This window comes from Pelodiscus sinensis, chromosome 1 (assembly GCF_052426305.1).
Source record: "Pelodiscus sinensis isolate ZL-2025 chromosome 1, ASM5242630v1, whole genome shotgun sequence".
NCBI classification, from domain to species: domain Eukaryota; kingdom Metazoa; phylum Chordata; order Testudines; family Trionychidae; genus Pelodiscus; species Pelodiscus sinensis.
This window is the reverse complement of record NC_143052.1, coordinates 48,212,349-48,224,823: the sequence shown is the minus strand read 5'-3', so window position 1 is coordinate 48,224,823 and position 12,475 is coordinate 48,212,349. Positions and strand designations below refer to the sequence as shown.

At 41.1% G+C, this 12,475-nt stretch overlaps 1 protein-coding gene across 4 annotated transcripts in view; it reads right to left on the bottom strand.

Annotated features, from left to right (window-relative positions):
- Positions 1-12,475, bottom strand: part of TFEC (transcription factor EC) — a 127,046-nt gene that overhangs the window by 59,190 nt on the left and 55,381 nt on the right. Inside the window, exon 2 of one of the 4 annotated variants that reach the window (XM_075929371.2) lies at positions 1,820-1,858. The exons of the other annotated variants lie outside the window; for them this stretch is intronic. Within the exon in view, the coding sequence (XP_075785486.2) occupies positions 1,820-1,858 (39 nt within the window). The remainder of the gene's footprint in view (positions 1-1,819; positions 1,859-12,475) is intronic. 4 annotated transcript variants of the gene reach the window in all.

Below are 12,475 nucleotides of genomic sequence, written 5' to 3'. Positions count from 1 at the left end.
ATTCCAGTGAAATAGTTATGTGGCATTTTTGTCCAAAAAGAAGACAAATGATATAATCTTGGGAAAATGTCATTTAAGTTATAATTCAGGAAAGCATTTCTGTATGTACGTAAGTACAAATAAGTCACTGGGTGCTTGTCAACTGGGCACGTTAGTCTGTCCTAGAGATGTGTACATTCTAGTGAGCACTAATATGCTGTTGAAGAACTGGCCATGAACACCCTTCCTCATGTGAACTAAAAGTTTCCTACTGCACATTGATGTAGTTTTGTTTCAAAGGGTATGTCTACACTACAAAGTTAATTTGAACTAACAGACGTTAGTTCGAATTAACTGTGATAGGCGCTACACATACCAACCGCTAGTTCGAACTTAATTCAAACTAGCAGAGCGCTTAATTCGAACTAGGTAAACCTCATTCTACGAGGACTAATGCCTAGTTCGAATTAAGTAGTTCGAATTAAGGGCTGTGTAGCCCCTTAATTCGAACTAGTGGGAGGCTAGCCCTCCCCAGCTTTCCCTGGTGGCCACTCTGGGCACCACCAGGGAAACTCTTCTGCACCCCTCCCAGCCCCGGAGCCCTTAAAGGGGCACAGTCTGGCTACGGTGCCCGTGCCAGGTGCAAGCCTGCCAGCACCCAGCCATCAGACCCTGCACGGCACGAACCAGCCACCCGCTGCCACCCAGCCCTCTGCCTCTTCCCTGGACCAGGCTGGCGGGAACTTTTCTTTATGCACCCTCTCCAAACCACTCGTGCTTTTATAGGCCTCTATCATATCCCCCCTCAGTCTCCTCTCTTCTAAGCTGAAAAGTCCCAGCCTCTCTTCATATGGGACCTGTTCCAAACCCCTGATCATTTTAGTTGCCCTCCCCTCTCCCACCCTCTCTCTTCCCCTCTCCCACCTCCTTTTCCCAGTCTCCCCCAGTTTTGTTCAATAAAGAGAGTTTCTATTTTTGAATACGTGTCCTTTATTTTGTACATCAGGAAGGGGGGCTAGGGAGAGGTAAGTGGAAGGAGGTGAGGGAGGAATGGGGTACGAGCCCCCGATGGGGAGGACTGGGGTGGTTCTGCGGGCTTCTCGGGGTGGAAGCTCTCCTGCAGCCCCCCGATTGATCCCCCCCCCCGATGGCAGCCTGCGGCAAGTGCAGCCGGGCTGATGGCCGAGTGCTGTGATGTGAGTGTGGGCATTCAGGGCACTCCAAGCCAGGACCACTTTGTTGTCCCTCATCGAGTTACACAAGCAAGTGGGGAACCCCTGAGAAGTGTCTGTCCGGGGTGGGGGTCGGGTCCCTTTAAGCACAGCCCTCGGCTAGCCTGAGACAGCAGCTCCACGCTCTAAGTCCTAACCCGATGCCCTGCCGGCACTGCTTCTGGCCAGCCTTAACCTCGGTTCAGGGTCCACTCAATGTGGACATGCTAGTTCGAATTAGCAAAATGCTAATTTGAATTAGTTTTTAGGTCTAGATGCACTAGTTCGAATTAGCTTAGTTCGAATTAACTAATTCTAATTAAGTTAGTTCAAATTAGTGCTGTAGTATAGACATACCCAAACAGTGCTACATTAATGCATGCTAGGGAAATTTTTGTGTGCGTGTCAACAGGGTCCACACAGGCCCGTTATTGAGCAAAATACTAGTGTGCACTAGAATTGACATATCTCTAGTACAGATTAATATTCTGCTTAGATGAGTCCTGAGACTTAAATTTATGTTAAAAGTTAAGAATATGTTTCAGTGCTCTCCTGAATAGGCATAATCTAAGCACTCATTTAAATACTTTCCCAAATCTAGACCTTAAACTGCAGTATTCTAGTCTCACCATTAGGGAGATCTTCATGAAGGTCGGATCCTCCTCCCACTAGAATCAAAAGGAACTTTGTCATTATTTCAGTGAGACCTTGAAAACGCCCATGAAGCCCATTTTAGTGTCCAGAATCTAATTAAAATTAACCACAATTTTCTAACTTGACAGACAAACTGCTGAACATGAATGACATTACGGTTCCAGGTGTGCTCCAAATGGCAAAATACAACCAGAAATGTTTCATATTCTGGCCTACATGAAACCTGTAAATAACAAGGATAAATAGGACTCCATGCCTGCAAACTGTTTTATGTGACTGACACTGCTTCCCCGGCGTGACCCCATTGAATGTGAGAGTGTATTACAAAATGCACTTCAATGCTACCTTTCTCATACTCAGCAGCTTGTAAGACCAGGACCAGGAGAAGAATAGAACATTCATAGCAGATCTTTTTTACAATGAAAATGCTAAATTTTGAGGTTGTAAAAATGTGTACAAAATGGCTTGAAACCTTTAACAAGTCAATGTTTTTTGACAGATACTATATAAGAAAAAGTTTTGCTAATAAGACAGCAAAAAAAGTTGAGAGTTAAAGCTGAGCACAAAAAGTGTCTGCAGGGATCAAAGTCTTGGACACTATCTTTGAATACAGTGGTGTGATTATCATTAAAATAGTTGCTGACAATCAAATTTGATTTTTGCTAAATGAAAAATGTCAATCATCATTTCAATTATAGCCCTTGGTAAGATTTTTAAACAAAATTACAGGGTAAAAATTCACAGTTTGTTAGTAGAAAATAGGTCTGGTTTAAGCTCTGCAAAATAGAAACATTTTCAACATTTTGACCTTTTTCACAATACTTTGAAAAATACTTTGACCCAGCTCTAAGTTAGAGGCTACTGGGAAGAGAAGTGAGTTAGATTAAAAGGAGGAAGTAAAGACTGAATAACTGCAGTCCTTTAATCTTAAGGTAAGAGAGGAATCCACATGGCCCCAGGATAGAAAGGCAACTACCCGCCTTGCCCACAGTTAATCTGCCCTAATATATATAGACCATTACTAAAAGCCCACCCACTTGTCAGAGCGATGGCCATAGGAAACAAGTTTAAATATACACAATTCAGCCAAAGGAGATAAAAAATGTGGTCCAGCAAATTAGCAAAGAGAAGAAATTTGACAATGTGGGTCAAATGTAATAAAAGAGACTGCAGATACCAGTGCTGCATAAGGAAAAGCTCTCTGCAAGGTATGACAAAGTACATGTAGAACAACAGCTCTCCCATGGCCAGAAAGACAGAAGATCAACACAACAGCATGTGACCATTAGAGGCTATAGCTTAGAACTGGCCATTCCCTGTAAAGTGATTTTAACAATTGGGAGAGTGATTATTTTGACAGGATTTCCCTAAGGAGATACTTGCTAACATTCATTGGTTGGTCTCAGTCCTTTCCTTCCTCTGTGTCTGTCTGTTAACATCATTGTTCACACAACATTCATTCAGTAGGAAATGAGTTGCATGAAGACAACTAGCTATACTATACGACTGCAGGGATATCATCAAAGCTTGCTGTCCCAATTGCACTAGAATACTGGAGAGACTTTTGGCTCTTTAATTGAACTCATGCAGTCAAGATGCATGAACCTCTGATGGCTCCTTGGCCAAAATCATCTCACTCTGACTTTTGCTGAAAGGAGCCCTAAGGCTTTAAGGCTAGCTTGTCAGGTTTTAAAAGTAAAATATAAGTCTTTATAACTTGGCAATCTTTATTGGCATTTAAGAACAGTTTAACTTCCTAGCCCAGAAGGATCGAAGTTTCAAAACATGCAGTCTACAAACAGTATATAATCTTAAAACAAACCAAACATACTACAGGGATTATTTTTATACACTATGTCATTTAAATGAAAGATTGGAAGTGAAAAATAAACCAGAAATGAGACCAAACAGCACAGTTACTCTGAGAAATGTAGTTCTACAAGGGACTTAAAAAAGATGCCTGAGCTGAGGCAGGACCAAGTAAACCTAGACCACCCCAGAGAGGAGTTCTTCTAAACTGTTCTTTAAAACCTCCAGGGCTCGTCTACATTGGCCCCTTTTCCGAAAGGGGCATGGTAATTTCAGAGATCGTAATAGGGAAATCCGCGGGGGATTTAAATATCCCCCGCGGCATTTAAATAAAAATATCTGCCGTTTTTTTCCGGCTTTTAGAAAAGCCGGAAAAGAGCGTCTACACTGGCCCCGATCCTCCGGAAAAAGCGTCCTTTTCCGGAGGATCTTATTCCTACTTCAAAGATTAACTTCAAAGTAGATTAACTTCAAAGTAGGAATAAGATCCTCCGGAAAAGGGCGCTTTTTCTGGAGGATCGGGGCCAGTGTAGTCGCTCTTTTCCGGCTTTTCTAAAAGCCGGAAAAAAGCGGCGGACATTTTTATTTAAATGCCGCGGGGGATATTTAAATCCCCCGCGGATTTCCCTATTACAATCTCTGAAATTACCATGCCCCTTTCGGAAAAGGGGCCAGTGTAGACGTAGCCCCAGTGACTGGGATTTCACAACCTGCACTGACAGGCTATTCCAGAGTTAGCTTACCATTACAGTTAGACAGCTTTTCCTAATAGATAACCTAAGTCTTACTTGCTACAGCTGAAACCCATTATTTTGTGCTACCTTCCTTGGATAGGGAGAATAATTGATCACAATCCTCTTTCTAACAGCCCTCTGTGATGGAGAGTGCATACCCTGCACTAGAGCAGTAGGGGGTAAAAACCCTGTGGGCGGAAGAAGTCCCACCCCTTCAACCAGACTGGGCATGTGCTGGGGCAGCATAAAAGGCAAGAGAGCAGCTCAGTCTGGGCTGGCCAGTGAAGGACAAGGACCTCTAGCCAGAGATCCCAAGCTGCAGCAGCCAGTGATCCAGGCAGTGAGATTCGAAGGACCAAGAGACTGCTGCTACACAGCCCCAGCAGAGCCCCAGTGAGAAGCCACTGCTGGAGAACGGGGAGACTCAAGCACTATGTAGGATGCCACCTCACCAGTGCTAGTACAGTTGGCATGTTTTGGCCAGATTGCCCACCAAGGGAGTGAGTGGTAGACTGATCTGCTGCTCACAGGGCCCTGAGCTGGGACCCGGTGGAGCAGGGTGGGCCCAAGTCCTCCTACTGAGATGCTGGCCACCAATCCTATTGACTCTGGCCAGTAGGCCATACTGTCCTGGAGTAAGGGCTACTCACGGACTTTGACCCGTAGACCGTACTGCCCTGAGAGAAGGGACAGCGTTATTGACTTGAGCCACTCAGCTCAACTACCCTAAACCTCAGGTGGATCTTTATGGACTACAGCGATTGCTAACAATCCTGCATCTGACCAGGCAGTGTACGTGCCCCTGATCACCGTCACCCCTGTGATGGGCTGTACATACACCACTACACCCTCAATATGTTAAGGGCTCTGTCATCAGCCTTCCCTCTTCCCTTTCTTTCCCTCCCTCCTCCCCCCGCCAGTCTCTTCTCAAGACTACACATACCCATTACTTTTTAACCTTTCTTCACAGGTTTTCTAAATCTTTTATGCATTTTGTGGCTCGCCTCTGGACTCTCTCCAATTTGCCCACATATCACATTTGTGTGGTGCCCCAAACTGGACACAGTATTGCATCTGAGGCCTCACCAGTGCCAAGTAGTACAGGACAATTGCTTCCCGTGATTTTCCAACAACACTCCCATTAATACACCTCAGAATGACACTAGTCCTTTTTGCAACCACATCACATTCTTGGGCTTATAGTCAATTTGTGATCCACCATAACCCCCTGATTCTTTTGATCAGTACTGCTGTCTAGCCAGTTATTTCCCATTTTGTAGTGGTACATTTGATTTTTTTTCTTTCCTAAGTGAAGTACTTTGCACTATCTTTGCTGAAATTTATCTTGTGGATTTCAGACCGATTCTCCAATTCATCAAGGTCATTTTGAATTCTAATCCTGTCCTCCAAAGTGCAATGCCTCTGAGCTTGACATCTTTTGCAGATTTTATAAGTATACTCTCCACTCCATTATCCAAGTCACTACTGACCCTGTGGGCCTCCACCAGATACATCCTCTGAGGTCTTTCAACCAGTTTTGTACCCACATCGTGGTAAATTCATCTAGAGCACAAATATCCAGATGTGGAAATCTCTAGCTTCCCCACTATCCACTATGCCTCTATGAAATAAGGGATAAGGGATCTTTCGGAAAAGGCTTTATTTTCCGCAAGATCAGTGTCTAGACTGGCGTTTTTTTCCGGCAAAGCTCCTTGCCGAAAAAAGCGGCAGCCATTTTTATGCCCCAGCAGATTTAAATCCCCGCTTCATTAGCAATTGCGATACGTCTAATTTACATCCCTTTTACGAAAAAGGGATGTAGTCTAGACGTAGCCTAAATGTTATGGCTCATACCAGCTGGAAAGGATTGTGAGCATTCTGGATGACAGCATTAAAATTCAAAACTATCTTGACAAAGTGGAGAAATGATCTGAAATAAGTAGGATAAAATTCAATAAGGAAAAAAACAAGGTGCTTAACTTAAGTAGGAATAATCCATTGCCTAAATACAAAATGGGGAATGACTCCACAGGAGGGACTACTACTGAAAAAAACTCTGGAGATTATAATAGATCACAGATTAAATATGCGTCAACAATGCAATAGAATGCAAAAAAATTGAACAACATTTTTGGATGTTTTCATGTGTTTTACAATCCTCATATTGAGCAGAGGCAGAACGGAGATATGTCTTCTCTAGTTACAGGTTATTAGTTTGATTGCACCACACTGCAGCCAGGACTTCCAACCATGGATATTACTAATCATGGACACAGTCATCCATACCTGTGACCAGGAGAGAAAACAAGGCCTGCTAAAAGTGGAGAGAACCAAGATGAAGGCAGAAGTGTCTGGGATAGCGGAAGGCTGACAGCCTAATTCTAAGAAAGCAACCATGGGTCAGAAAGAGACTGCAAGCCCTGGAATGGAAGGGCTGATACTCAATTTGAGGTGAGAGCACATGAACTGATCTGATGGAAAACAAGCTGAAGAGGGCTATACTTCCGGGCCTGGATAGGACTAATGAAGTGCTTTTTTTCTAAGAGTACCAACTACACAAATATTTTTTGAATAAACAGACAAAGATGGACTATGTGCACTCTGTAGAGCAGAAAAAAAACCCCTATTTGATCACTTTCTATGGACATGTTAAAGGCTTTGCTAAAAAGAGGTAAAAACTCTGTTAAAAATGTTATTGTGCTTTAGAAAAAAATATTAAGGAAATGAAGTATTATTTTAAAAAGTGCTGTTATATCACCTGAAACACCCAGGACACAGTGAAAAGATACAACGTGCTAGCTAGTGAGGAATTATAGTTGGTGGTTGCTATAGAGCAGGCCTGGACAAAATACCCTCCACTGGCCAGATGTAGCCTACCAAGCTACCAGATCTGGCCTGCAGAGGCAGCAGGGAGCCTCAGACAGACTCGCTGCCTGTCCCCCCTCCTCCCCACAGGCTGCAGCTACACTGCCTTTTTTTGCGGAAGAAGATATACAGATTCCCATGCTATTCAGCCAGGTCTGCTTTGCCATAAAAAAAAGAGAACAAGAAAAGAGAGAAGAGGGCTAGTTCAGAAAAGCTGGAACTCAGAGAGTTCCAAGAGATGGTGATGGAGGTATTAGCAGGAGTGTAGTAAGCAAGATATAAGACATGTTTCCCCCTCTTCTCTTAGCACTAATGTTGCCTACTGTGTAAGCAAAAGTTACAAGTTAAACTTGAATAAACTTTTACTTAAAAAAGTTTAACCCAGTATGTGTGTACCCCAAATTTGTACTTTCCATGTTTAAATCTGCAAAAGCTTCTATTAGGCTTTACAGTAATCTGAATATCCCTTACAGAGATGAAGAGAAGATGGGGATTCATGAAGAGAAAATTGGTGACTGCAAACTGCACGATGTGTATTTTTAATATACTCTGCAGTTAACTGAAAATCCTACAAAAACAGCATAATTAGTGCTTGCAATTATACATGTCAAATGATTTTGACACTCAACATATTAACAAATTTTAGTTTACCACATCTCCCATTCAATGGTCATTCAATTAGCTGAAAAAAAATCATTCAGAGTATTTCTAATGTGCGATGGATGAAAGTTTCACTTCGGTCTTGAATTATTTGAGAAACCATTTTTTGGGGGGAAAAAAGAGCTTTTCTATTTAGGTACAGTACCATGAATATACTACAAGTTGAACCTCTCTAGTCCGGCACCCTTGGGACCTGACTGGTGCGGAACCAGAGAATTTGCTGAACTATGGGAGGTCAATATTGTCTAGCAGCATTGCCAACACTTACACTGCTTACTGGGCTCACAGAAGACTTTTAGGGGTAAATTAGAACTAAATAGCCAAGAACACTGAGAGCCAGGACTGGTGGCAATTAAAAAAAATTATGGGACTGCGAGAAACTTCGCCATACCCATGTTAAGTGGACATCCAGCTAACTAAAATCATGCCAGACCATGGATGTTGCTGGACTAGAGAATGCTGGACTATAAACAGATTTAGAGACAAACTGACCTGAAAATACAACTTATTCATTCAGTATTATAACTTTAGTTTCTTTCATTTACATTTAGAGCTTTCTGTAACAAACCTTCACTCACTTAAGTAGACTTTAGGAAGGAGCTCTCTGTGAGAGCAGTAATCCATAATAGTCAGCATTTACAGGAGTAGCTACTTAAAGGTGGATACTTGGGAAAACATTCACATGCAAATAATTGTCACTACCAAAGGTAGTTTTCTTGCTTTGTTGCTTTATAAATCAATAATTTTTAGTCATTATCTACTCAAGAATACTTTAATCAAATAGAAAATGAAATTAAGAAGATTGATCCTGCTGTCTGTTAAACAGGTGAGATACCCCTTAATTTTAAGGGGAGTTTTGTGTGAATAAGGAATTAAGGATTGCCAAGGATATGATATTATTAGGATTATTCATTCAAAGATGTATGGTACAGAATAAGTAATGCTTAACAAGCCTTATAAATGCTATAAACACTAAAACTCAAGTTATAAATGTATAATTGCACAGAAAAAAATTTCAGTTGGGAAATTTCATTTTTTCTAGTTGGAAACATGGATCCAGCATTTTTAAAAGCAAAGAACACAATATTAAATCACACCAAATCTGGTTCTAAATTAATGCCATGAACTGTGTAATAATGAGGTGAATTTCACATTAAACCATCACTAAAGAATAAAAACATCTTATTAAGCAGGCTTGTTGATATTTATGTCTTATAATGGAAATCAGAACATGAAATTTTAGATAATTTTAAAATTTAAAAATATTTCCCAATTGTAAGTTACAAGAGATATGGAAGTTCTAACAATGGGAGAATGACAAAGAATTTGTGGAACAACTGAAGATCTATGAATGTTAACCAGGGAGATATTTGCCAACAGCTGAATTTTGTTACCAGAATTATGTATTCCTTTCCATCTGCTTTAACAAGATAATTGCAGTTTCTGTTAAGTTACAAGTGCAACATAAAGCAAATTGTGATTAGGCTGCTTTTACCACTTAAAGCACAAATATTGACTCACTAGCTTAGCTACCTTAGCAGTTGTGATAGGATTTCTATCAGTTTTATCACTTCATACAGCATCAACTCAGAACCCTGTTATCAGAACATAAGCAGCTTGCTAAGGACAAGCAAGAGAATAACACAGTGTAATATATGTGACCACGAATAATGTATGGTATGTTTTGTGCAAAACCCACTTAATTGAGGGGAGAAAAAAGAGAAGTGGTTCATTACAGTCAGTCTGGAATTTCAGTTAAGGAAGAAGAAATGATAAAGCACTTTCAAGGAAAGACACTTCCTATTTGTGTGTAAAACGTGTTACTAACTGAAGAATCAGTGCTGGAGTAAACCATAGGGTAATGGTATAGCCATGTTAGTCATTTTCCTTAATTGCTTTATTGCTCTGTCATCACTGTTTCCTTGTTAAAAAAAAAACCTGCCAAGGCAGCATTTTCCTAACAAAGTATTATTATTCTTAACTAGAATGGGACTAACTTCCTCTATTTGAAGACTAACAGTTTATCAAGTACTGGAAATATCCCCCATACAGTTCAATATATTTGTTTGTGACTCACTGTTCTGAAGTCACTTAATTCCATAATTTTATCCAATATATTTGGCTTCAGTAGTTTTTTTTCTTTACCAGGTTTATAGACATGTTGGTACAGCTATTATATACTCATGTAGTTTGGTGGCAAGGCACTCAAAGTGTCTTCTCTATTAACTCTCCCTCAGTCAATAAGGTTTTCACCTTTCTAATTAAGGTCTAGATTTCCACTGGTGAGCAGTTCAATTCATGAGAAATCCTACTGAAGTTAATGGAACTGTTAGTATGAATAACTGCTTGTCAGAATGAGTAAAGAATTCACAAAGTAAAATAGGAATGTAAACAAAAGTAAACCAGCACGAATGTAAGTAGGCTTCCAATGTTGGATCTGTGCTCTTCTTTGTTCTGTTGATTTTCCCTTTCTCATATTGTACTTCCAAACAGTGCAGTGCTACAACTGTACATATTCCAAGTATAGCACAAGGCTACCCTTCCCAGAAGATCAAGAAATCCCACTAATTTAAAGTGCAGAATTCCCACTGACACTCCCAAGCCTGATAGCCAGTGTAAGAATGTAACGTAACACATTAACACTCAGGTCTTCTGCCTAGCTAAATTTAACCTATATTTTCAACTCCTGAAGCGAGGCTTTCATGTTAACCACTACAGTTTCATTTTTACTTCTAAAGGTTCAGTTCACATTGTTGTAAATTTTCTGTCTTCAAAAACGCTTTTAGTGCAGTTGAGTTGACATTTATGTTTGACAAGGAGAGTGAATAGATCAGGTTGAGCTATGTCACCAAAATACTTCACCTCCTGCCTGGAGAAGGTCTTCATAAATCTTGATTGAGAAGAAAGGCAATATCAAGGGAGAATGCCCAAGTCACCTTAGATTTGCAGGTGATATTGTATTTGCTGAAAAACTTTGAAGCAATGATCAGAAATTTTATCAGGAAAAGTAGGAAACATTGGTTATAATGAATATGTGAAAGACCAAAATTGTATATTGAATACAATGGTAAAAGTGGAAAGTATTATGTATGAAAAATAATTAGCAAGTGGGCCAACTGTTGCATGCTAATCCAGGCAAGACGACAAGGTCAAGAAAAGAATTAAGGTTTGATAAACAGCCTTTCGAAGGCTGATCAGCAAGTCTTATTTTCTGCTATTAATTGTATTTTTGATATCTTTGTTTTAAATCTGGATAAAGCTGGATAGTAAAGCAAGGGGAAAGTACAGCTGACATCCTAGAAGATAAAAAACCCAACTGCTACTATGGCAAAATCAGGTGAAGGAAATTGCACAAGAAGAAGGTAAAATGACAATGAAACTGAAAAATGTTATGAAACAGAAGAAATATAGATAACTATTATGAAGGGAACCCATGGTAGTTTGCTAGGTTAGGACGAGTGGCAGAAAACATGGAAGGATATGTTAAAACATAGACATGAGTAGCTATGATTCCAGAAAAGAATCCTTGGCAGTCTTGTATGGAAAGCTTTTGATTATTTAAAAATAAATCAGGGAATGTGCAGAATGAGTATAACTCTCTTTTCTTTCCATAAGTGGCATATACTGTTTAAATATTTTCATAATTGCAATTGAAATTCACTTCATGCACAACTTCCATTCAATTCCTGCACAGCAAAGCACACTGATGGCTCTTTGCGAACAAATCAAAACAGTGCAGCAGCCAAAAAGTGGTGCAAATCGTTCTGCCAGAGTGAAGTGACTAGCATAAGAAAAGCTTTAGAAGGAAAATAAAACGATGGTGCTAATTTCAGTGATGTTTTTGAGCATCTCATGGTACTGAACCAAGTCAAAACCCCACATGCCCCTGTATGATTCTGAACCAAGTTCCAAGAGAGTCTCTGTTAAAGGGAGTTTTGGGGATGGATTCAGAGAAGAGCTGCGTAATGTGACTATGGGAGTTCACTGACAATGTTTCACTCAGTGACAGGGAAAGGAGCCTAAAGGGGAGGACTGGAAACCCTTGGGGCAGAGGCACTGGGGGAGTGGAGAAGCACCATGCTAAAACCCACCCTAACCATTAGGTCAGGGGTGGGGATCTTCAGGCTTGGGAGCCAAATGCCCCCCAGTTTGCCTGGATCAGGCTCCAGAGGCTCAGCCCCAGCTTTGGAGAGCCTATGCTGGTGCTCCAGCTCCCCCTGCTGCCCCACCATGGAGCTGGAGCACACAAAGTATACTAGCTGGGTCCCCCCTAGGCTCTTGTGTGCAAGGGGAATGTGGAGAGTCTTTCTCCTTCTCAGCTGGGGTACCTCATCAGTGAGGGATTTCTGTTTTGAGGGTTTTTTTTGTTTTGGTTTGGAGTTTTTTACTTCTTGTGTGCAGCCCCCGACTGATGTTTCTCTGGGTCAGTGGCCCCTGACCCAAAAAGGTTCCCCCTTTTTGGTACCTTAAGTGAGTGTGCACCTTCTACAGACAGAGAAGTTGTACAGTGCTTAGCATAATGGAGCCCTAATATTGGTTGGGACTTCTGGCCCCAACAACAGC